Source organism: Pteronotus mesoamericanus, unplaced genomic scaffold, assembly GCF_021234165.1.
Source record: "Pteronotus mesoamericanus isolate MK-2021 breed Mesoamerican mustached bat unplaced genomic scaffold, CSHL_Meso_final contig_27, whole genome shotgun sequence".
Classification (NCBI taxonomy): Eukaryota; Metazoa; Chordata; class Mammalia; order Chiroptera; family Mormoopidae; genus Pteronotus; species Pteronotus mesoamericanus.
Window position 1 is genome coordinate 17,908,806 of NW_026555115.1, and position 27,047 is coordinate 17,935,852.

Sequence of the window (27,047 nt, forward strand, 5' to 3'; positions counted from 1 at the left end):
TAAGCTTTTCTATTTCTTCATGATTTAGTCTTGGTAGGTTTTATGTTTTTAGGACTTTCTCTGTGTCTTCTAGGTTATCCAATTTGTGCCTATTTGTTAATAGTAATCTTTTATGATTTTTATTTTTTGGTATCAGTTGTAATTTCTTTTCTTTCATTTTTGATTTTATTCATTTGATTTTTTTCTCTTTTTTCCTCAGTAAATCTAGCTAAAGGTCTGTCAATTTTGTTTATCTTTTCAGAAAACCAGCTTATAGTTTTGTTGATCTTCCTTACTGTTTGTCTGGGTCCATTTCTTTTATTTTTTGCTCTGATCTTTATTTCCTGATGATTTTCTGATCTTTCTGACAACTTTAGGCTTAGTTTCTTCTTCTTTTTATAGTTCCTGGACATGTAAATGTAGATTGTTTGAGATCATTCCTTTTTTTTTTTTTTAATGTAAGCAATTATCCTTATAACCTCCCCTCTTGGAACTGATTTTGCTGTAACCCGTAAGTTTTGGTATGTGGTGTTCCATTTTTGCTTCAGGATATTTCCTTTTATATTTCTTTTTGACTCATTGGTCATTTAAATTCTATATATTTGTGAATTTTCCAGCTTTCCTCCTGCTGTTGATTTCTAGAATGTTACTTGTGTGCTTGAGAAGAATGTGTATTCTGCTGCTGTTGGATTAAATGTTATGTAATGTCTGTTAAGTCCATTTGGTCTAAAGTATGGTTCAATCCCACTGTTTCCTTATTGATGTTCTGTCAGGATTATTTATCCTTTGCTGACAGTGAGATGTTGAACTCCCCTAATAATGTTGTATTGTTGTCTATTCCTTTTTTGAAATCTATTAGTATTTGCTTAATATATTTAGGTGCTTTGATGTTGGGTGAATATATATTTACAATTGTTATATTTTCTTAATGAGTTGAGCTCTGTATCATTATATAATGGCCTTTTTTACTTCTGTTACAATTTTTGACTTAAACTATTTTTTTGGCAGATATAGGCATAGCTACCCCTGCTCTCCTTTGGTTTCCACTTCCATAGAATCTTTTTTGATCCCTTCACTTTGAGCCTGTGTGTGTCCTGAAAGCTGCAATGAATCTTTTATAGGCTCTTATACTTGGTTGTTTTCTTTTTTTTTAATCCATCTAGTCATTCTTTACCTTTTCTTTGGAGATTTAGTACAGTTACATTTAGAGTAATTATTGTTAGGTAAGGAATGCATTGATGCCAACTTACTAGCTATATTGTGGCTGTTTTGTAGTTCCCTTGTTCCTTTCTTCATTTTTTGCTGTCTTCTTGGTGAACTGATGATTTTTGTAGTGTTATGCTTTGATTTCTTTATTTTTTGTGAGTATACTGTAGATTTTTGCTTTGTGGTTACTATGGGGCTTATGTAGAACATATAAGTCTGTTTTACATTGATAAAAACTTTTTATCACATGCAAAAGCTCTACGCTTTTATTCTATCCCTTTTTGTGTTTTTGATGTCACATTTTTACCTCATCTTATAGTTTGTATTCATTAACAAATCACAGCTGTAATTATTTTTAATAGTTTTGTCCCCTAAATTTTATACTAGTGTTAAGTGATTGGTCAACATACTGCCATATTACAGTGTTAGAATATTGTGAATTTCATTCTCTATTTGCCTTACCAATGCAAATATGTTTTCATGTTACTTACTAGCATCCTTTCATTTTTACCTTAAAGAACTCTTTTTGGCATTTCTTGTAAGAGAAGTTTAGTGGTGATGACTTCTGAACTTTTGTTTGGGAAAGTCTTTACTTTTTCATTGCTAAAGGATAACTTTGCTAGTAGAGTATTTTTGGTGAGCAGTTATTTTTTTTTTTTTTTTACTGTTAGCAATTTAAATATATCATTCCACTCTTCTTGCATGCAAGATTTCTGCTGAGAAATCTGCTGACAGCCTTCCCTGATATGTTACAGGCTTCTTTTCTCTTGCTGCTTTTAATGTTCTCTCTTTGTCTTTGACTTTTGACAATTTTATTATAGTATAATGTCTGTTGTAGAGGATCTCTTAAGTTGATTTTGTTTGGTGACTTCTGAGCTTCATGAACTTGGATATCCAAATCTCTTCCCAGATTTGAGAAGTTCTTAACTATTTTTTAAAAATAAGCTTTCAGCTCCTTCTCCATCTTGTGTGCTTCTGACACTTGAATAATTTGCAAATTATCCATATACCATTTCTTTCTTTCATTCTATTTTCTTAATTCTTAGACTGTATATCAAAGTCCCTATCTTCTAACTCAAAGATATTTTTCTTCTGATTGATCTGATGTTAATACTATTTCATTCTTTCATTTCACTCATTGTATTTATTAGCTCCATAATTTGTGTTTGTTTCTTTTATTATGATTTCTCCCTTTTTGTTAAACTTCTAATTTTTTTATGTATTGTTTTCATTATTTTGTTGACTTTTCTTTCTGTGTGTGTGTGTGTGTGTGTGTTTCTAGCTCATTGCATTTCCCTAAAATAGCTATTTTGAATTCTTCATTGGGTAAATCACAGGCCTTTGTGTCTTTGGGAGCAGTTATTAGAAGATTATTGTGACTCTTTAATGATATTATGCTTTCTTGATTTTTCATGTTTCTTGCAGTTTTGAATTGCTTTCTTTGCATTCAAACTAGCAATAACTTCCTCTAGTCTTTTCTAAATACTTTTGGGAGAGAAATAACTTTCTTCAAGCCTCCTAGGAATCCTGAGGCATTCTGTTTGTGGATATACCTGTCCCATGCTTGTGTTCTCTCTTGTACAGAATTCAGAAGCTTGTATAAATTCTCTTGATTCTACAATACCCAGCGTTAGATGCTGACCAGCCCCTTTTTTGTTTTCCATAAGGTGTCACTAAAGCTCAAGTTTTTTGTCTCTTTCTGGCCCACATAATTGGGCTGAATTTCTTTGCATGCTCACTAGCCATCTGACAAAATTCAGTCTTGCTGCTGCTCTCAGGAGTGTACCCTGGGAGCTGGCCACAGAGTAGGGGTGTGTGTGGATGAGGTACGTAGGGCACTGGTGCCGGGAACCATTTGTGGAAATCTGTGGACGAGGTGTCCTGGTAGCTCATTGGGTGTGCATCTTGATGCAGTCAGTAGGATCTGCCTCTATTAACTAAATGCCCTATGAAAGTACTATCTGCTGCCCTCCCGGCCCCTTTGCACTCCCAGTTGTGTAGCTCACAATTCAGTACTCTGAATGAGGTGAGAGAGAAATGAGCCTCTATGGCAGTATCCCAGATAGCTGGGGAAGCCAGTTGCATACTCACTTGCTCTCACTTTCTCCTGCAGAAGAAATCATGGGCACAGAAGATCTCTCTGGACCCTAAGCTGCACTGCCTTGGGGGAGGGGTGATATGGATAAAGTCATACTCTTACCCTCTTTAGTGTATCCAAACTTACAGTTTTTTGCTCTAGTGATATCCTGTAACTTCTCTGATAGAAAACTGGACTTCCACAAAGTGGAAGGTCTTCTCATGTCCATGGATGATTGCTTAAGATTTTTTTTTTCAGGGGTTCCCAGGCTGTGTGACCAAGAGGGGCTGGAGCCAGTTCATGGGCCAAGCAGAGTCCATAGCCAGGGCTGAAGTCTGTGTACTTATCACTTGATACACTGGTGGGCGAACTCTGCTTGGATCACTTGACATATGGTGCTGGACGCCAGAGCTCTATAACAAAGGCACTTTTGTCTGTGGGTGGAGCCCAATTATTGTTGTTGTGGGAAAGACATCTTTATGATATATCAGATTAGATTTGGAGCTGAAGCTGGTTATGAGATCTACTCAGTTTACACTGAAAATGGTTCTGTCTTATTGCAGCATTGTGTTTGGTCACTTACATTTTATGGTTTTTTTGAATAAAATAATATTGATATGGATGGCTAGTGATTTATCACATTTTCACAACAGCAAGAATACTACTATGTAGAAAAAGAAAAGGTGAAATAAAAGAAATGGAGGGCCACTTTGGGAGTACCAAAGATTTGAGGGAATTCGTGGAATTTTATCCATTTCACATTTGGAAAATGTTTAATTCTAATTTCCTCTATCCTATTGAAGAAAAAATTAATGTTGCCATTATTGCATATGACTGCTACATCAAAAGTATTTGCTTGAAAAGTATTGAATACAGTGGACAAATTGGGAAAAAGTGTATGTTTACATTTTGTCTTTTATGTGTTGAAATCTTTCTTTTGCAGAAGAATCAAATGGGTGTATCACACATAGAACTCCTCAGGAATTTCCCAGACTTGACCATTTTCTTCACTTGTACTGACTAATGACTGTTTCCCATACATGAGATTGTATTATTTGTATATACTACTTGATTTTCTAACTATTTGAGTAGATATGTACTCTTAAGAATGTTGTGCAATTCCTAGAAGGTCTAAGAATCTAATGATTTAGTACGTTTTTTTTTAACTTGCAGGAGCCATACCCCCATGCAAAAAAAGCCCAGGAAAATAGATTCTTTTGAAAAGGAAGACCGAGTGCATTTAGCAAATGTTACTACATTTACCTTTGTTATAAATCTGAGCATATGGTATCTTGTATCTCAGATATTTTAAAGAAGTAATTATTTCTAAAGCTGGGCAGTACAATTAGAGTAGAACTTTTAAACTTAAGAGAATATCATGTGATAGGTATTTATCTTTTAAAGCCAGCCAGTAAGATAACAGTAGTTAAGAAAAGTTCTAGCTTACACATACATACATTTTGCATTTGGCATATTAACTCTGAGTCTTTATTAATCTCAGTTATCATTTATGAGTGGCTAATTCATAAGGCTTTTCCTGTAATTAATGTTTTAGATTATTTATAATTAATATCTTTGGTAATTAATTGATAGAAATTCTCACATGTAATTTTTAAACTTGATTCTTTGATAATTGGGCTGCATTTTTGTTAGTTGCTCTGATAAACAGTTTACAGGCTGTAAATATGGAAGCTGTATAGTTAAAACATCCTTTCCTATTCCCTGACTTTTACTCAGTTGCCATTTCCAGGGACACCAGTGTTACTTACTTTTCATTGTCTCTTAGAGTTAGAATGTGGGTTTTGTTTTGTTGGGAGAATGATTTTCAAAGCTCAAAGTATACTAAAATTGAAGTTTTACAAACTTTTTTGAAACAGCTAAGATGTCAAAGAACAGAATTAACATGGTTACAATTTTGGGAGTGTAAATTTTAAAAATTTAAACAATGCTATGGAGAAAAGGCAAAAATCTACCCAGAAAGCCTTACTACCTGTACCATCTGTAGTCCCTCAGATAGGTCTGTACCATCAGTTGCTACTGTGGCTCGATCTGATTAGGAACTAAGCAGTCTATGGCTGACAATTAGTATTAGTTACCCAGTTGAAGTACTTCTCTGTGCTATCTAAAAAGGTTGTGTGTAAAAAATCTACCGTTTTCAGAAAATATTAGTTACAAATGTTTAACAAGAAAGTTTTAAGGAACTCTTAATATCTTGCATAGTAATACAGTTTTTTATTCTGAAAACTTAGTCTTGGGTCTGTGGTTGATATCTGAGGAATGTACCTATGCTGACAAGGAAAAATACCTTATTTGTTATATTTGCCTTTTTGTTGGCCTGACAATTCCCTGCCAAGGGACCTCTTTTGTCCTGGAAAAGGGAAAAGATTGAGTTCAGTATATTGTAGAGAAGTTTTTGAGCACTGTTTACTCACCAACTTTGTTTTGTTTTCTGCCTGTGGAATTTCTTTTTTAGTGATAAATTTAAAATCCTTTTAAATTTAGGATTAGATGTAAATATTTCTTCTTAGGCTATCTGCCCAGGAGCACTATTAATTTATGTCATTCTGTTGTTGTGCTGCCCATTATGGTAGCCTCTAGTCAAATGTGTCTCTTAAAATGGAAGTAAATTAAGTTCAAGTTGTTATATGTAGTTAGTGGCTGCTGTATTGGACGCAATAGTAAAATATGTCAATCATTGCAGAAAGGTCTGTTGTATAGTTTTGACTATAGTATGTATAATTCAGGTTTGGTAGCTTGGGGTGCTTAAAATTACCCCAATCCACACCCCCAAACCACTTCCTAAATTGCAGGTTTTATGTTTTTATAAAAACCCAGTAATTTAATGCTTCTGGCCAAGATGGAGGTGTAGATATATACACTTTGCCTCCTTGCGCAACCAAAAGAAGGACAACAAATTTAAAAGCAAAATATAACCAGAACTGCCAGAAAATCGAACTGTATGGAAGTCCAACAACCAAGGAGTTAAGAAGAAACATTCACTTAGACTGGTAGGAGAGGTGGAGACAGGCAGCTGGGATGGAGAGGACACGCAGCAAGGTGGTGGCTGGCGGACCAGGTGGTCCCACAATTCTGATAGCTGGGGAGTGAGACAGACCACACAACCCAGAGTTCCATTGTGGGAAAAGAAAGCCTTAAAACCTTTGGCTGTAAAAACCTGTGGGGGGTGCAGCTGCAGTAGAAACATCCAGCCTCATAGGAGAGTCTGTTGGAGAGACCCACAGGGTCCTAGAACCTGCACAATCCCACCCACCTGGAATCAGCACTACAAGGGCTCAATTTGCTTGTGGGTAGTGGGGGAAGTGACTAAAAGCCGGCCGAGAGCCAAGCAAGCAGCATTGTTCCCGTGCCCTGCTCTGGTGAACCCTAAGGCTCTGCCTCTTCCAACATAACAGGCATGCAGAGACAAATAAACATGGTCTAAATGAAAGAACAGATCAAAGCTCCAAAAATAGAACTAAGTGATGAACAGAGAGCCAGCCTCTCAGATGCACAGTTCAAAACACTGGTAATCAGGATACTCACAGAATTGGTTGAGTATGGTTGCAAAATGGAGGAAAAAGTGAAGGTTATGCAAAGTGAATTAAAGAAAAATTTAGAGGGGACCAACAGTAAAGAAAGGAAACCGGTACTCAAATCAACAATTTGGAGCAGAAGGAAGAAATAAACATTCAACCAGACCAGAATGAAGAAACAAGAATTCAAAAAAAATAGGAGAGGCTAAAGACCCCCAGGGACAACTTTAACTGATCCAATATCAGAACGTAGGAGAAGGAGAAGAGGAAGAGGAAGGAACCGAAAACTTACTTGAAAAAATAATGGAGAACTTCCCCTATCTGGCAAAGGAAATAGACTTCCAGAAGATCCAGGAAGCTCTGAGAGTCCCAAAGAAGTTGGACCCAAGGAAGCACACACCAAGGCACATCATAGTTACATTACCCAAGATTAAAGATACGGAGAGAGTCTTAAAAGCAGCAAGAGGAAAGGAGACAATTACCTACAAAGAAGTTCCCATAAGACTATTACTATCAGCTGATTTCTCAAAAGAAACCTTACAGGCAAGTAGGGGCTGGCTGGCAAGTATTCTAAGTCATGAAAGGCAAGGACCTACATCCAAGATTCCTCTATCCAGCAAAGCTGTCACTTAGAATGGAAGGGCAGGTAAAGTGCTTCCCAGATAATTTCAAATTAAAGGAGTTCATCATCACCAAGCCCTTATTATATGAAGTGTTAAAGGGACTTATCTACGAAAAAGAAGATCAAAAACTATGAACAGTAAAATGACAACAAACTTACAACTATCAACATCTGAACCTAACCCCCCCGACCCCCTAAAAAACAAAAACAAACTAAGCAGACAACTAGAACAGGGACATAATCACAGAAATGGAAATCAGAGTAGGGGAGGTGGGGAGATGATGAGGGGAAAGGTACAAGGAATAAGAAGTATAAATAGTAGATACACAATAGACTGGGTGGTTAAGAAGAGCATAGGAAATGGAGAAGCCAAAGAAGTTACTTGTACGACCAATGGACATGAACTCAAGGGGGATGGGGAGTGCTGGTGAGGGGGGGTGCAGGGCAGACGGCAATAAAGGGGAGAAAATAACAGGGCAACTGTAATAGCATAATCAATTATATATATATATATATTTTTTTTTTTTATATACCCGGTAATTTAATCTCAGATTTATCCAGTGGGATGTTAACTATACTAATCTCTGTGATATTTTTAAAAATACGTTTCTTTAGTTTTTTATATTTCTTTTGATTTGTTAGAATTTGTGTGTGTGAAATACATGCTTTGTTTCACTTGTCTTACGAAGAACAAAAATGTGCTGTTATTTGGTCCCTTTGTTTTAGGAAGCAAGAGGCTATTACGAGCAGACTGGACTTGGTCTATTGCCTGTCGTTCTGTTCAATGGAATGCCCTTGGAAAAAGAACAGCTAGATCCTGATGAGTTGGAAACCATCACAATGCACAAAATCCTGGAGACCACAACCTTCTTCCAAAGAGCAGTGTACTTGGTGAGTGGTATTTGAAGAATGATTTTGAAAGAGAATGGTTTGCTCACATATTTGTAGTAGGCAATAAAATTATTTAAGTATTGCTGTTTTCTATATATTGCTCATAATTGGTTTGCAGATTTCCAGTAAGTCCTGCTATCATGAAAATATTCATGAGACTTTATGTTGTTTTTAAAATAGCTAATTTTATTTGTTTCTGTATTAAATTTTAAAGATTCTTAAGAAGATAGTCATTCTGGGAGACATTTGTTTTACTTTAAAGTATTTTGACTTGGAAAAGGTTAAAATATTTCATATATATAGTTATTGTTGAGCTATGTCATATGCCATAAAACTCAACCTTTTTAAGTGGACTATTAATTGGTTTTCAGTGTATAAAAAGTTATGAAACTATCACCTTTGTCTAATTTTACAACATTATCATCACCCCCAAAATAAACTGGACACTTAATAGCAGTTACTTTCCATTTTCCCTTATCTTACCCCTGTCTGCCATGAATCTATTTTGTCTCTCTATGGATTTGCTTGTTTAGGACATTTTATATAAATGGATTCATGTAATATGTGGTCTTTTGTGACTGATTTCTTTAACTTAGCATAATACTTTCAAGGTTTATCCTTGTTGGAGCATGTGTCAGTACTTCATTCCTTTTTATGACCCAGTAGTAGTCCCTTGAATGGATATAGTGCATTTTGTTTATCCAAACAAAATGCATATTTGTGTTGTTTCCATGTTTTGGCTACTATGAATAATGCTGCTATAAAGAGTCATGTACAGGTTTTCTTGCGTATATATCTAGTAGTAGAATTGCCTGCTTATTGTAACAGTTTGAGGAACTAGCACTGTTTTCCAAAGCAGCTGCACCATTAAAAATTCGTGTCAGCAGTGTATCCTGGTTCCACTTTCTCCATATTCCAGCCAAAGCTTGGTATTGTGTGTGTCATTAAATGTAGCCTAGTGAGTGTGAAGTGGTATCTCATTGTGGTTTTGATTTGTATTGCTCAAGCATGGATGTTGGCCATTGTTTCTGTGCTTACTGACCATTTCTGTTTTCTTTGCAGAAATGTCTATTCAAATTATTCACTCATGTTTTATAGGGTTATTTTATTTTGTTACTTTTGAGCTGTAAGAGTTTATGCATTCTGGATATGAATCACTTATATGTATTATTTTCACATATTTTCTCTAATTTTATGATTTGCCTTTTCACTGTTTGGTGGTGTTCTTTAAAGACCAAATATTTTTAATTTTGATTAGGTCCAATTTAATTTTTTTCTTTTGTTACTTGTGCTATTTGAATTGTATGCAAGAAACTATTGCTTAATCCTAAATCATGAAGATTTATACCTCTGTTTCCTTCTGAGTGTTTTTTAAGATTTTTATTTATTGATATTGAGAGAGAGCAGATGGAAGGAGGGAAAGAGAGAGAGAGAGACAGACAGACAGGCAGACATTGATTTGTTGTCCCACTTATTTATGCATTCATTGGTTGATTCTTGTGTGTGCCCGTACTGGTCATTGAACCTGCAAAATTGGCATATTGGGGTGATGCTCTAACCCAGTGTTCCCCACTGTTTTTGGCACTGGGGACTGGTTTCGTAGAAGATAATTTTTCCACGACTGGTGGGGGTTGTGGCTCTGCAGCCGGTGCTTGAGAACTCTGATCTAACCAACTTGAGCTACCTGGCCAGGGCTCCTTCTGCATTTTATAGTTTTTTCTCTTAACATTTAATTCTTGATCCATTTTTACTTAATTTTTCTATACAATGGCGGTAGGAGTCCACCATTTTTTTCCATATCTAATTTGACATGCTACTGGATATCTTTTGGGATAATTATTTGTCTCAGTACCATTTATTGAAAAGAACATGCTTTCCTCATTAAATTGTTATAGCACCTTTGGACTGGCTGTTGTTTTCTATTGACCAGTATATATTTTTTCTTATGGATTCATAGACGTGATTATTGTTGTAAACAAGTGTGAATTTTCTAACTTTGGCTCTATCCTTTCCTTCCCTCCCTCCCCCCAGCCTCTCTCCCTCCCCTAGATTGTGGAGGTGTCTGGCTAAGAAGGGGGGGGGAAGGGAGGGAATGCCCAGCTTGTGGCCCATATATATAGTTGCTAAATTTTTTATGCCAACTTCATTTCAATAGTATAGGAAAACTTTGTGTTTCTATAGCTTTATTTAGCCTCTCCTTTACATTGTTGTACAGGTTGCTTATTACCACATTATATGTCCATTGGCATTGATTTGTAACTGTTCCCTTTTATAGTTATCTTATAAGTGAGGTAGAAAAAAAAAGCTGCAACCAAAAAAGTATATTTATATTCTTTATATTTACCTATGTGGCTACCTTTACTTGTGCTCTTAATTTTTTCTGTGGATTTGAGTTATTGTCTTATGTCCTTTCATTTTAGCAAGGAATCCCCTTAGTATTTATTACTGGTTAGGTCTGCCAGTGAAAAATTCTCTCCATTTTTGTTTATCTGGGAATGTGTTTATTTACCCCTCATTTTTTAATGATAATTTACCTGGGTATGAAATTCTTGGTTGACACCCTTTTATTTCCAGCACTTTGAATATGTAATTCCATTGCCTTTTTATTTCTGATTTACCTCTCTACCTTCTCTGGAACTCAAAACATGGCTGAGAACTGAAGCCAGGTCCCATTTCTGCTGGAGCTCTGACCAGCCACAGTGTGTTACTACCTGAATGGACATTTCTAAAATAGTAAACTCATAGGTCAGACTCTTTCCTTCACCTCCCCTTTCTGTCCCGCTGCTCATATGGGAGAATATGACAACCCTGAACCTCTTGACAGTAGACACCCCCAGCTGCAGCTAGGGCAGTCATGGGATGGTTGCTGTTCAAGGCAGCCAAACATCTGAGTTTCCATTAGAAGCCACCGGTGGAGGTGTCTGGCCAAGAAGAGGCAGGGAATGCCCAGCTTGTGGCCCTTTCCTGAGCTCCTCAGTGTTGAAGGAGATAACAAAGGTACCTGGGCTGTGGCTCCTCTTCAGGTACTAATTATTTCCTAAGGAGAGTACTTGTCATATTTATATCCATAAAATCGGTATGCTAAAGAAATTATATAGCAGCATATATTGGAAACCATTTCTCAAAATTCTCATTTAACTTTTTTAAAATTAATAATTATTTCTACCTTTGAAATTTTCCAAAAAGTTTAGCCTCTCTGTTTTCTGCTACTTTAGTTTAAATACATTATCAAAGGTATTTAGTTTGAATACTTTTTTAATCAAAAATAGAAAATTAGTAATGTCATTTGAGCATAAAAGGAGATTTGTGAACCAGAAATGTATTCTATGAGAACCAACCTTTAAATGACTCTGAATAAGTTGTATCACTTTCCTCACTGAAGCCCTGGGATAAAGCTGTGCCTGAGTTGGGGTTGTTTGTCCTCAATGTCACATGTCATTAGACACTATCTGGGGATGATGGCCTTTAGCCTGTGCTTGCCTTGCCCAAGCCTGTTTGGGAGAGGGCTGGCAGGGAATGCCTGGTGGCATGCAAAGCCCAGGGCTTAATCTCTGAGGGCTTGTTAATTGTGGACCAGTGGAAAGAATGGCAGGTTTGGAAGGAAAAAATGGGTTATAACAGGTTAACCATATACTGTGAACCATAAAGTGGGGCTTAGGAGAAAGTTGCTTTAGGCCCAGACCCCTTAATAGAACTCAGGTCCCTTGTGGATCAGAGAGAGGCCAAGTTCATCAAGTCCAGTGCACTGTTCCACAATCAGCCAATGTAGACAGGTCTTCACCTACCACTGGGGTTCCAGCCTCCTGCTGTGTTCAGAACCCACCCATCATCAGGAACAGACATTTGTGCCTCCTCCTATTACCTGACATTGAACTGCATTTTGGGAATATGGTGACACATGATATTAAACTAAGTCCTGAGACTTCAGGTGTACTTCAGCCATTATGACCAAATGTCCTAACTCCTATGACAGCAAGAAACACATTCTTCCAGTTTTATAAAAGTTTTAAAGTTATAATGAAAATGTTGTAGAATTACTCAGCAGAATGGGATAAATGTCCCACTCTGCAGTGGAGGCCTGTCTATACTTCTCCTTGGAGGGCACCTGCAGACATTACTTGAAGGAGCACAGTTGTCCCTGTTCTTTTTGTTTTTAAAGATTTCTTTCTTTCTTTATTTTTAAAGAGAAGGGGATGGAGAGACACAGAGAGGGAGAGAAACATTGATATGTGAGAGAAACATCAATTGGTTGCCTCTAGCATGCCCCCAGCCAGAGACCTAGCCCGCAACCCAGGCATGTGCCCTGACTGGGAATAACTGGCAACCCTTTGGTTTGCGGGATAACGTACAACCCACTGAGCCAAAACAGTTAGGGTATGCCTGTCCCTGTTCTGCAGGTACTCTGCCATCACAATCTAGGCCACATCGTTAGTTTGGTGTGGAGGGCTCCCTGCTGTCCTAGGACTTCACCTTCGAGCAAAGCTCAAACTGTTCTTACAACTGTCCTCCATCCCTAAAGAGAAGCAGGGAAGACAGGAGTCATAAGAAATTTTGCTTCCTGAAGTTATCTTGCCAATAACATTAAGAAATCCTGATGAATTTCAAAGAAAAGTTTTGTCTAGAGGCTCTGGGAGTAGAAGCCTTGAGGAAATGAGAAAGAAGGTGACTGTGATCTGAGAAGCTCACAATGAACAGGTCCATTTCTGGTACAGAATAATCAAGAAAAGCAGTCTAGCTTCCTTCTTGGGCTATATCCTTCAGAGTTTTAGCAGGAAGTTCTCCATGATGAGGTGATTGCCGTGAAGCAGAACAATGTTAACCTCAAATTCCACTTTACAGTGGGTGGTCTTCAGTGCGGGGCAGGTGAACAGCCAGGGGAAGACCACGTATGTGGGGACTGGAGGCTCCGACAAACATCCCCATCACCATGTGAATATTCTGAATCTCTGTGGCTTTATGGGAATACCCTTCTGCACACCCACAGGTGTCCGTGTGGAACAGCTGCAGCTCTGTGCTCCTGAGGGTAGCCTCCACTACCAGTTCGCCTGTGAATGTCTGTGTGATGACACAGTTGATTGAGTCCTCTGATGAGAAATGTGGGGAGCAAGGCTCTCTGTTTGACATGTAAGGTTTCAGGTGTGATAGTGAAGTTCATGGGACCTGGAGTCAGTTTCCCCTTCTGAGGAGCAGAGTGAACGATGAACTTGCAGGTCTTTGTCAAGCCCTTTAGCCAACAGAGACCACTTCATGTCACAGGGCAGGGTATACTGAATGTTGACAAACATGCCATAATAATCTCATACAGAACTTTGTCACCTTTCTTGTGCAGAGGAGATTCAAAGAAATTTCAGTTTTGCCACTGGGGAACTTTCCTGGATGCATTATTGTGATGGTGCTGATGATAATCTGGATGGGTTTAAGTGAATTATAGAAAGCTTCCAACACACCATGCTCTTGGCACTGAGTCATGGTTCTTCCACTGTCAAAAAGATGCCCTGGTACTGGACACAGTCCTTCCCACGTGACTACCACACCCAAGAGCATTTCCCCGGCCTGATAAACTTTGTTTGCTCTTTTAATCTTAACGTCCAGGGAGGTCCCCATCCTGAAAGCTCTGCTGCAGGTACCACTTCTTGCCACCTGTAACTCCTCCATTGCCTTTGACCTCTGGTTTCTCATTCTGATTCAGGATAGGGTTTGTGTGGCGAGTCTTTTCTCTCTCCCTCTTTTCAAGATCCTCTCTTTGGTTAGTTTCAGGACCTTTTGGGATCCCCTCTCACTTTTGACATTTTGTGATTATGTCTAGTTGTGGAATACTTGAGTTTTTCCTATTTGAAATATGTACATTCCCTTCCTTCCTCCCGCCTCCCTCCCTCCCTCTTCCTTCCTTCCTTTTTTCCTTTCTTTCTTAACAAAGTGCAGTTGACCCTTAAGCAATTCAGGGGTTGGGGCACTGACTCCCCCATACAGTCAGAAATTTGCATATTACTTTTTGACTCCACAAAACGTACCTACTAATAGCCTACTGTTATTGACTGGAAGCCTTACTGATAACATAAAAAGTCAATTAACACATACTTTGTATGTCGTATGTATTGTATACTGTATTTTTATAATAATGTAAACTAGAGAAAAATGTTAAGAAAATTATAAGGAAGAAAAGATACATTTGCAGTATTTAATGAACAAAACTTACATATTGTGGAACCCGAACCCATGTTGTAGTTCAAACCCATGTTTTTCAAGGGTCAGCTGTATAAGTATTTCTATAATATGAGGTGCAGAAGAGAAGAGTAAATAATAAATGACTTTTCTTTCCCCCACTGTAATTGTGACTCTGGAAATATAGGGTTACTTGGATGCTGGAAATTGAAAAAAAGCTTAAGGTGATTTTTATTACAAAGTATATTAACTGCTTGAGGGAATGCATGTGGCTCTCTTCTTTCAGAGACGCCAACAGTGACAGTATTTCCTGTTTTCTTATATGCCTGAGTGGTTGCCAGAGAGAAGGTGGTTGGGGAGATAGGGGCATGGAGGAGGCCTAAAATATGGTGACGGAAGATGGTTTGACTGTAGGTGGTGGGTACACAGTGCAACATACAGACCTCGTATGGTAGAAATGTACACTTGAAACCTATGTGATACTATTAACCAATGTCACCCCAATGAATTTAATAAAAATTATTTTTTAAGAAAGAGGCTCACAATGAGCAGATCTCAGAATGGGTTTCTGATTGTGTTAACTAATTTGAAGTGCTTGCTTATTTCTGGGGAAACACAGTAGTATGTGGAGAGATAAAAAAACAAACAAACATGGATTTGTATTTTATATTCAGTTCTCATTAGCTCTGTGACTATAAGTTAGCTATTTAACTTTCTGCACCACAGTTCCCTCATCTTTATTACTGGTTCTCAATAATATCTGCCTCACATTGTTGAAAGAGTTAGCATTATATTGTGCATAATACACCAAGCTATGCTTGGCAATGACAGGGATCTATAATGTGGAAACTTCTGTTTTTAGCTGTTACTGATACATGAAAAGATAATATAATACAAAATTAATGATTCTTGGTTTCTAATGAATTATTATTGATCCGATTTGTTTAGCACTCATCTGCCACACACCTTCTTTTTATTTTTTCTATAGGGTGAACTGTCCCATGATCAAGATGTGGTAGAGTATATCATGAATCAGCCGAATGTTGTTCCACGAATCAATTCTAGGATTTTGACAGCTGAGCGAGAATACCTGGATTTAACAGCAACCAGTAAGGAGCATTTCAGGAACAACTTTGGGCTCTTTTTGACTTGTCCTTCAGAATCTTTGTGTTTATTAGATTATGATATTCCGAAGATAACCCAAGATTCTGAACACCATTTTATATTTAAATTCATTGCATCCGGAGTTTATGATACAATTTTCTAAATTCAAGAGTATCTTCCCAAAGGGGAGAAATTCTTCCAAACTTTGAAAAATATTCAGTGCCTTTTAATTACCAACTTTTCAAACTTAGATGATAAAAAAAATCACCTGTATTGTTGACTGACTTAGTTATAAAACCCTTAAGCAGCTATTTTTTCTTCATCATCATTCTGGAATTAGTCAGCAATAATGTCAACAAATACCTTAGGCAGTTTTCTCAAGAACATAAGAATGATGTTATAAAAAAATAAAGCTGCATTGAGAAATAGTTATGCTATAAAACTAAATCTTTTCAAGTGCACTCTTTTAAAGTGTACAAATTTTAGAATATTTTCAAAGTTGTATGATTATTACCACTATCTAATTTTAGAATGTTATCATCACCCTAAAAAGAAATGACATACCCATTTGTGGTCACTTTCCATTTTTCCTTTCTCCTATCCTCCAGCAACCACTAATCTAATTCCTGTTTCTGTGGATTTTTCTATTTCAGATGGTGGGAAGTTTTTGTGACTGGCTTCTTTCTCTTAGCATAATGTTTTTCAGCTTCTTCCATGTTGTAGCATGTGTCAGTAGTACTTCATTCCTTTTTATGGCTGATTAATATTCCATAGTATGAATAGTCCACATTTTGCTTATCTATCCCTCAGTTGATGAACTTTTGGGTTGTTTCCCTGAGACTGTCTTTTAAGAGGTAGATATGTTAAGCCCAGGTGCAGTTTGTTCCTTTTGCCTTCCTGTGAGATTCTGAAGGTCACTTCAGCAAACAGCTGGAAATACGGAGGAGACATCACCATTTGCCCAGGAACTCTCACTGGAGGAGAAAAGATTCATATTGGTGAAGTCAAAACTGAGTGTTTTGGTTGTCATTGAGAAGAGTGAATCTGTAGGTTTGTTATGGTTGCTAGTTATGGCAACTATCTTCTAATCTAACTTGAAACTGAATATCTTTTCTTTTAGGCAGAGGAAAATGCACATCTATTCTTATATTTGAAAAAGAAAGTAGTCAGAATGTGAGCTACATTGTTTCTCTACTCTAGGTTTTAGCTTTTTACCAGAAGTTTTAATAGAGCAAGGCGAATAGCATTGTGGGTCTTTACCCTGAGTTTTTGTTGTTTTTATCATTTTAAATTAAACTGTTAATAGTTTACTTTGGAGTACTCATGAATAAGGAGCATAGAAATAGTTCCATGTTTTGGGTACCTTTTTCTGCTGGGTGCTCTAGTAATCAGCCGTGAAACACGGGTAGTCCTCAGAGACAAAGCTGCAGACTGTCGGGTGAGTGCTGTTTGGAGCAATCAGTGAAGGAGCAGCTGGCTTCCTCTTGACCCAGTAGTCATAGCTTCATCACCTTTGCTGCTTGTGGCCTGTGCTGTCCCAACATTTTTTAGAGAATACTATGTTTAAGGCCATAGTGCTTTTTCCCTTCCCATACATGATGCCATGGGCCATTTCTGTCTTATTTACCATTGCTTTCCTTTACTAGATTATTGACTGAAAGGATTATAGGCCCTTAGTATGTTATGTTGGATGAAAGGATAGGTGGGTGAGTGGGTGGACAAATAGATGGGATGTTGGTCAAGCACGGTGTGCTTGGAGGACAGTGAGAGAATGGCATTAGTGTTGGGGTGTCATAATGTATAAGACTGGGGAGATTGCTGGAGGTAGAAGGTTTATGATACCAGGCTGGAGTCTATTTTCTTGGTAGGAAGAAATTACTGGGTAGTTTAGAAGAAGGAGAATGACTTGATGAAACTGGAATTTTAGCAAGAGTCGTCTGAGAGAGAAATGGTTAATGAGAGCACTGCCCATGGACATTTAATCAGAAAAACTATGTATCTGAAAATAACCCTTTGTTTCTGTTAGGGCTAAAAATATACTATTTTCTGGCACATGAAAACATTAAAATGAGAGTTTTATTTTTTCCTCACATTATTGACCTGACCTCCCCTCCCCCCACCTCCAAATAGGATAAGGAAGAGCTTATTGTGGTGGATGGACAATGGAAGAGGGAGATGAAGTTCAGGGGATATCTTTACAAGATTATCCTCCAGTTGTAAAGTAATTGAAGTGGGAATAGAATAAATGTAAACCATTAAAATGACACATACATATATGAGAGTTATGTGAGATTTGTACATTTTAATTAACTTTGTGTCTTGAAATATGATTAATGGGGTAGAGGTCAGTAGGATTGTAAAGTTGTTCAATAAACATGAAGACATGTGTTCAATAAATATATGTCACTCATGCATTTTTATAAAACTTGTATTATGGTCATATCAGATTATCAGTTGAATATTAACATTAGATTGAATTTAGGCATATTAATTATAAATCTACTTCTTTTTTTTCAGATAACTTTTTTGTGGATGATTATGCTAGATTTACTGCCTTAGATTCTCAAGGCAAGACTGCTGCTATAGCCAATAGTATGAACTATCTGACAAAGAAAGGTAATACACGCTAGGCTTTTCGTGGATTCAGCATTTTATTTTAATATTTGCAAAAAATTCAATCATTAGTATCTGTTGGGAGAGAGATACCATAATTTATTTTATTATTTTTTATGATTTGAGTATAGAAAATGCCTGTTTATAATTTAATTCTTTATATATTTCTGAAAATTTAAATGCTGTCTATAAATTTTAAATATCAGAGGAAAAAATTTTCATGTTACAAAATGGGAAAACATTTATGATATGAATGGGTTAATGGGTTGGAAATTGGTTTGATTTGCCTCTTCAGTGACAACATTGGGTTAATTTTTTAAAGATAAACTTGTTTCTGGAAATACTTGTGTAAGTTTTAAAATTGATTTTTATGTAGTTATTTATTTAGACTAAGATTGTGTGAAATGATGTCTTTTTAATGACAGACAGATGCTTTTCCCCTGTGGTCACCCTTTCAAAGCACTGACTTGTCATTTCAGGCAGCTGTTTTTATCCCCACTGAAATCTCCCAGAGAGAATGGTTTCCCAGACATATATTAAGAACAGTCATTACTCTGGTTACTCAAGAAACTGGTTTTGAGGAGAACTGGAACAGTGCTAAACACTAATGGGACCAAGGAGAAGCATAGGTCATGTTAGGCATTATTTAATTTGCTTGTAGACAGCTGTGGAGAAGGGGGTATAAGGTGGACAAATAGAAATTGTAATGGAAAAAAATGCAGTTAAAAAATAAATAAAATTTGATAGTAGGCAATAATTATAGAAATGACATTTTCTTTTCTTCTACTCTTTTTCCTTTACCTTTGCACAGGAATGTCCTCCAAGGAAATCTATGGTAACTTTAAACTTTAGAATCTTCTGTTCCTTTTCTTAATTATTTTTTTCCAGGCACTGTTGTAACTCAGAATTTACTGACCCTTTATTTGGATGTTTCTGGAACCTGTGGGTAACAGTAGATAATTTATTCATTCAGATAAATTTTATATAAATGTTAGCAAAGAAGTATATTTCAGAAAGTTACAAAGTAATATGATTAAAGACTGTGTTATCCACATGTTCAAAGACTCTTTTTCATTTTATATGCTAACAAATGCCCAAACCATAGTAAAATTAGTAAGTGCCTGTCCCTGGTTTATAATTAAGCCACATGGAAGGTACCCTGCTTTCATTCTACTATCCAAGTGTCACTGCTTTTGCTTTGTATGTTTATTAAACTTGTAATTTTCTTTGTTTTGCATAGTTTTTAGAAATTATTTGGCTTAATGACAGGATTGAAACATAGAATGTGCTTTTTTCTCTCCAACTCAGTATCTTGTTTTATTTTTCTACAGATGATTCTTTTGTTAGGCCAGTAACTTTTTGGATTGTTGGGGATTTTGATAGCCCTCCTGGAAGGCAATTATTGTATGATGCTATTAAACATCAGGCAAGTGTCTAAAACTTCATTTTGTCCTTAAGAGCATCTGTGTGCTGACCTTCTTGTTCTGGTGGGGAGGCCAGATCCTGCTTTCTTAGTGTTTGAGAGAAAAGAGCATCGCTTCTTCAGATGTTTGCCAGCCAATAAGAAAACAGAGAAGACTGCAATAGTCCAGCTTTATTTAAGGGAGTAGATTGTTTTAGAGGAGAAAAATGAGATCATCATACACAAATTTTCATTGTATGACTGCTCGTGTTCTTGCTGCAGAGAAGCTGCGAAGATCCTGTTGAATATTGCATGGTAGAGGCAGCGTCCTTACATTTAGACAGGTCCAGGTTTTGGGGGAATACCATGCAGGCATGTGAGTGCAAATTTGATAGAAACAGGTCTTGGCATGCAGAGGACACATGAATGACCTGAAAGCTGTGTATCATGTCATCATTGGACTTGAGTGAATGGGAGTAGGGGATGGTAGAGAGTGTCATTGTCAGAGAATGGGAAGTTCCATTTCCTTTTCCTGAGTAGTTTTCAGATTGGATCTTTATCCAGGTTTCACACCCCTCAGGTGTCCCCTCAGCACCCTGTGTCTCGGGGAGGCTTACTGAATTACTGACATAGCCAGGTGATTTTAACATCAGTGGTGCACTGAGTGCCTTATTATCTAAGGGAACAGCTTAGTTGCTGTGGTTAAAGGTTAAAATTTAAAAATTTAAAAGTTAAAATTAAAAGTTAAAAGTTAAAAAGTTAAGTTAGGAGAAGTTCTAGTGAAAGACGATGGGTACATGTGCTAGGCACTCTTAACTCAAATTGATAAATGCTCAAGTGGTGGTAGAGTAGGAGAACAGGAAGGGAGAGTTGAATATTTTAAATAAATGCTCTAATTGAAATAAAATATAGGTTCAAAAGAAGTGCACAAATCATAGGATGCACAGTGTTTCAAAGTGAGCATACCTATGTGATCAACACCCAGATAAAGAGAAATAGCAAATTCCTGAAAGCCCCTACCTACTTGTGGCCATATCAGGGCTGCCCCCTAGCCTTTCTCTCTTCTCACATCATAGAATAGGTTTGCCCATTTATTACTTACTTAAATGGAATCGTATAATATGTATTCGTGTTTGGTTTCTTTCCTCAACATTTTTGAGATTCACGAAATCACAAGTAGTGATAGTTCTTTTTCATTATGTAGTTTTGTATCATATAACTATATCACAAAGTTTTGCTTATTTAATGGACATTTGGGTTGTTTCTAGTTTGGGGCTATCCTGAAGAAAACTGCTGTGAATATTCTTAAACATGTCTTTAGATATACATAGGTATGAATTTCTGTTGATTATGTTCTTGATATGAGCCCTTTTTTGGTTTTATGAATCCCAGATATCTTCTCTCACATGGATTCTTATCTTTTTACCCAGAGAGAGATTAATTTTTATTAGAAATCTGGAAAGGGCATGTGAATGAAGAAGGGTTTGAGCAGAGCCCTGAAGAATGCTTGAGACTTAAGGAAGCAAAAATGGATGTACTTGGGGTTTACTTGCCAATGTGAGGCATGATTTGTATTATACTTTCCCCACATATGGGACTCTGATGGTTTATAAGGTATGCTGTAATTACAGGATGGTAAGAAATGAAGTTGGAAAGGTAGGCAAAGGGACAGTTCATGTAGGGGTTTGAATACCTAGTCATAGCATTTTTTATTTTGTTATGCGTGCAGAGGAGAACTACCAAAGACTTTTAAGAGAGGTAGTATTTTCTCTTTATAGAATATGACTGATATTAATGCCACTTTTTAAGTAGAAAACATCTACCATATAAACCTTATTTCCCATTTTCTAAATAGAAATCCAGTAACAATGTTAGAATAAGTATGATCAATAATCCTAGTGAAGATATAAATTATGAGAACACTCAGATCTCCAGAGCAATCTGGGCAGCTCTCCAAACGCAGACCTCAAACTCTGCTAAGAACTTCATCACAAAAATGGCCAAAGAGGATACTGCAGAGGCCCTGGCTGCAGGAGCTGATGTTGGGGAGTTCTCTGTTGGGGTAAGTCTCTGAGCATTCCAGGAAACTACCTTTCTGTGTTATTTGCCACCAAAGTTCACTCCCATGGGCTGAAGTGTCCTATTCTTGATCAGGATTTGTGATTTTAGGTTTGAGTTTCAGGATATCATTTTTTTAGTTGGAAGAATCTTTCCAAGAAATAATAGTTCTGCCACATTCCCTTGATTGCTTTTAAACTCACTAGGTTTCAAGATGTGAATGATAATAAGTTTACGTATGTTTTAAGCACATACATAAGACATTTGTATAGTTTTTAAAAGACAGACAATATTTATATGTTGATAAAGCAAAAAACTGAGATTTAAGCCAGTTAATGAGTTAGAAGCTAATGTGTTCTTATGTTTTCAATATAAGCCTATATCTGTTCATTTGTACCTATCATACTTTTACTGTTTTTCAGTCCTTAAGTTTATTTAAAATGATGAGTATACTTGATATTTTAGTTAGAAAAAAAGGTTCTCACTTGAAATTAGAAATATTTTTAAATGCAGAATAGAGGTATCATGAACACTAGTTTGCCAGTTGAGCAACTTGATAGATGGGAGGCTGGGGATATGGGAGGGAGAATGGAGACATCATAATGTTAATTATTAAAATTAGTTATTATTTTCCACTAAAAGCGCATTTTATAATTTATTCATTATGATTATTCATTTTTATGATCTAATAACAATTACTTTTCCTTAATAACAATTACTTTCCTAGGGCATGGATTTCAGTCTTTTTAAAGAGGTCTTTGAGTCTTCCAAAATGGATTTCATTTTGTCTCATGCCATGTACTGCAGGGATATTCTGAAGCTGAAGAAGGGACAGAGGGCAGTGATCAGCAATGGAAGGGTGAGGTCTTGTCCTGAGACAAGCTTGACTTCAAATTAGATCAGTGAACAGTCTTGGCAGCATTCTCCTCTGAAGGTAGTAAACTCTTCAAACAAAGCCACTCTTTCCAAAGGTGATTAGGGCTTATGTGGTGCTGATGGTTGTTTCTGCTCTCTTATTTTAAAGAAAGGTTGCTCATTTTGACATGTGTTCTGTGTTTAATTTTGTCCTGCCATTGTGTAAGGTGGTGAGACTGCGATGGCTCTCAGAACATGTCAGTGAAGCCTATGACACATGAAGCACTCATTCCCTACGGGGTCCATGCTTGTAGTTTGTGCAGTCTCCATGCATTCAATAGGGTTAGATTTACACTATTTTGTAAAATCTTGCAGCCACTGAAATAACACTGGTGTATCTTCCAAACTTTAGTCTTAGCACATAGGGTAAAATCTTTGTTATCAACTGCTATATTTCTATTTTGACTTTATTATTTATATTGAGTGAGACTTAGTGAAAATTATATTATCTTCAGACTTTAGTTACTGTAAAAATATTGTAAAGTGTACAAGTCTACATTCTATGTAGTTGAGAAATTGATAAGTAAATAATAACTATCAGTTCATTGGGGTCTTATTTTTACATTTTTATTGGCTATTCAGACTTAAACATGTCTTGAGTCTTTAACTTGATTTGGTTCATAAGTTAGCCTGAGGACAACAAAGGACTTCTTCACAGCTTGCAGATTTCCACACTGACCACCGTACTCTTCCTCATAGATCATTGGGCCACTGGAGGATAATGAAGTCTTTAATCAAGATGATTTTCATCTCCTAGAAAATATTATCTTAAAAACTTCGGGGCAGAAAATTAAATCTCATATTCAACAGCTTCGCATAGAAGAGGATGTGTAAGTTATACATAGAAGAAATTTATTCATGTCATAGGGACTATATATATTTTTAATCTGTATTTTTAAAATTTTGTTTTAATTTAATTTTTCAACTGCAGTTGACATTCGGTATTATTTTATATTAGTTTCAGGTGTACAGCATAGTGATTAGACATTTCTATAATATATGAAGTGATCTTCCCCGTTAAGTCTAGTACCCAGCTGACATCATACATAGTTATTACAATATTATTATATACCAAATCTTCTTTATCCATATCTTAGCTGTTGTAAATAATGCTGCAATGAACATAGCAGTGCATATGTCTTTTCATTATGAATTAGTGTTTCAGGTTTCTTTATTTATATATATAGACCCAGATGTGAAATTGCTGGATCATATGGTAGATCTACTTTTAATTTAATAGTAGCTGCACCAAATTGCATTCCCACCAGTGGTGCACAAGGGTTCCCTTTTCTCCACATTCTCGTCAATACTTCTTATTTGTTGATTTATTGATGATAGCCACTCTGATAAGTGTGAGATGATGTCCATCTCCTTGTGGTTTTCATTTGCACTTCTCTGATGATTAGTGACATTGAGCATCCTTTCATATGTCTATTCATCATCTGGATGACCTCTCTGGAGAAGTATATATTCAGGTCCTCTGCTCATTTTTTAATCAGATTGTGTGAATTCTTTATAAATTTGGGATATTAAACCCTTATCAATTGTATCATTGGTGAATATCTTGTCTTATTCAGGAGGTTGCCTTTTTGTTTTGTTGATGGCTTCCTTTGCTGTGCAGAGCTTTTTAGTTTGATGTACTCTAATTTGTTTATTTTTTCTTGCCAAAGGAAATATATCAGAAAAAAGAAACATGCCAAGAACAATGTGACAGTTTACTGCCTGTATCTTTTCTGTTTTTATGCTTTTTGTCTTATATATAAATCTTTAAAACATTTTGAAATTATTGTATATGGTGTAGGTAGGTGGTTTAGTTTCACTTTTTTTGCATGTTATCTGTCCAATTTTCCCAACAACATTATTTGAATAGGCTGTCTTTATTCCATTGTGTGTTCTTACCTCCTTTATCAAATACTAATTGACGATAAGGGCACGAGTTTATTTCTGGGGTCTGTATTCTGTTCCATTGATCTATATTTGTTTTTATACCAGTACCACACTGTTTTGATTACTATGGCCTTCAGTGTAACTTGGCATCAGGTAGCCTGACTTCTCTGACTTTGTTCTTTCTCAAGATAGCTGTAGCTATTCGAGGTCTTTTGTGATTCCATATAAATTTTTGGAATATTTGTTCTGGTTCTGTGAAATTTGCCATATGCCACTGTTATCTTGATAGGAATTGTGTTAAACCTATAGATTGCTTTGAGTAGTATGGACATTTTAATTACATGAATTCTTTCTATTAATGAACATAGCATATATTTCCATTTATTTCTACCTTTTTTTCTTCAATGTCATAATTTTTTGAGTACAGGAATTTTAATTCCTTTGTTAAATTTATTTCTACGTATATTTAATGCAATTGCAAATAGGATTGCTTTCTTAATTTCTGTTTCTGATAGTTAATTATCAGTATATTCAAGTTCACTTTCTTTTTTCATACTTTATTTTTTTCAATTGTCTACTTATACCCTCTTGTACCTCCACCCAGCCACCCACCCCAATCACCACATTGTTGTCTGTGTCCATGAGTTCTTTTTATTTTTTGCTTGATCCCTCCACCACCCCTAAAATTTCCACCTTGGAAATGCCAGCTTGCTCTCTATTTTTGAGTCTACCTCTATTTTGCTTATTAGTACAGTTTGTTAATTAGAGTCCACATATGAGTGAAACCATATGTTAGCTGCCTTTCTCTGACTGGCTTATTTTACTTAACCTAATGTTCTCAGAGTCTTTCCATGCTATTGCAAAGGGTAATATTTTCTTTTTTACAGCTGAGGTAGTATTCCATTGTGTAAAATGCACCATAGGTGTTTTATGCACTCATGTAACCAATGGACACTTGGGCTGCTTCCAGATGTTGACTGCAGTGAACATAGGGGTGCATATGTTCTTTCAAATTAGTGTTTTGAAAATTCTCAGAAATGGAATTGCTGGGTCAAAAACAGTTCCATTTTTAATTTTTTTGAGGTAACTCCATAGCGGTTGCACCTATCTGCAGTCCCACCAACAGTACAGAAGGGTTCTCTTTTCTCCACGTCCTCTTCAGCACTTGTTTGTTGATTTATTGGTAATAGCCATTTTGACTGGTGTGAAGTGATATCTCATTGTGCTTTTAATTTGCATTTCTCTCATGATTAGTGATGTTGGCATCTTTTCATGTGATTCTTGACCATCTGTATGTCCTGTTTGGAGAAGTGTCTATTCAGGTCCTTTACCCATTTTTTAATTGGATTTTTTGGTATGGAGTTTTATAAGCTCTTTATAAATTTTGGTTATGAACCCCTTATCCATGTATTGGTGAATATATTGTCCCCTTCAGTGGGTTTTCTTTTTATTTTGTTGATGATTTCCTTTGCTGTGCAAAAACTTTTTAGTTTGATGTAGTCCCAGTTGCTTATTATTTCTTTTGTTTCCCTTGCATGAGGAGTTATATCAGAAAAAATATTGCTATAAGCAATGTCTGAGATTTTACTGCCTATGTTTCCTTCTAGAATTTTTAAGGATTTGAGTCTTTAATCCATTTTGACTTTATTCTTGTGTGTGGCATAAGAAGGTTGGTCTAGTTTCGTTATTCTGCACATATCTGTCCAATTTTACCAACACAATTTATTGAAGAAACTCTTGTTAGCCCATTGTATGTTTTTGCCTCCTCTGTCAAAAATTAATTGATTATAAAGGTGTGGGTTAATTTCTGGGGTCTCTATTTTGTTCCATTGATCTATATGTCTATTTTTATGCCAATACCATGCTGTTTTGATTGCTGTGACCTTGTAGTATAGTTTGATATTGGGTAACATGATTCTTACAACTTTATTCTTCTTTCACAAGATCACTGTTAATATTTGTGGTCTTTTGTGGTTCCATATAAATTTTTGGAATATTTGTTCTAGTTCTGTGAAGTATGCCATTCATATTTTGATAGGAATTGCATTAAATCTGTGGATTATTTGGGGTAGTATCGACTTTTTAATGATATTATCTTTATATTCATGAACACAGGATATGCTTCCAGTTATTTGTATCTCAATTTCTTTCTTCAGTGTCATATAATTTTTTGAGTACGAGTCTTTTACACTCTTGGTTAAATTTACTCCTAGGTTTTTTCTTTTTAAATTGTGAGTGGGAGTGTGTTCTTAATTTTCCTTTCTGATCTGTCATTATTGGCTTATAAAAATGCAATTAATTTTGTATCCTGCTACTTTACTAAATTCACTTTTTAGCTCTAGTAGTTTTCTGGTGGAATCTTTAGGATTCTCTATGTACAGTATCATGTCATCTGTGAATAATGACAGTTTTACTTCTTTGCCATTTGGATGTCTTTTATTTCTTCTCCTTGTCTGATTGCTGTGTCTAGCCCTTCAGTACTATGTTGAATAAGAGAGGTGAAAGCAGACATCCCTGTGTTGTTCTCATCTTAAGAATGCTTGTAGTTTTTGCCCATGGTGTATGATTCTGGCAATGGGTTTGTCATATATGGCTTTT

General features: G+C 36.3%; 1 protein-coding gene and 1 pseudogene across 4 annotated transcripts in view; one reads left to right on the top strand and one right to left on the bottom strand.

The window, feature by feature from the left end:
* Positions 1-27,047, top strand: part of UGGT1 (UDP-glucose glycoprotein glucosyltransferase 1) — a 161,551-nt gene that overhangs the window by 84,203 nt on the left and 50,301 nt on the right. For 3 of the 4 annotated variants that reach the window (XM_054575077.1, XM_054575075.1, XM_054575074.1), the window contains 8 exons: positions 8,144-8,308; positions 15,459-15,579; positions 18,092-18,190; positions 18,999-19,022; positions 19,519-19,613; positions 21,445-21,651; positions 22,375-22,506; positions 23,262-23,392. In XM_054575077.1, the coding sequence (XP_054431052.1) occupies positions 8,144-8,308; positions 15,459-15,579; positions 18,092-18,190; positions 18,999-19,022; positions 19,519-19,613; positions 21,445-21,651; positions 22,375-22,506; positions 23,262-23,392 (974 nt within the window). The remainder of the gene's footprint in view (positions 1-8,143; positions 8,309-15,458; positions 15,580-18,091; positions 18,191-18,998; positions 19,023-19,518; positions 19,614-21,444; positions 21,652-22,374; positions 22,507-23,261; positions 23,393-27,047) is intronic. The other variant, XM_054575076.1, reaches the window with a different exon arrangement.
* On the bottom strand, positions 13,057-13,912 carry LOC129071765 (vacuolar protein sorting-associated protein 26C-like; annotated as a pseudogene).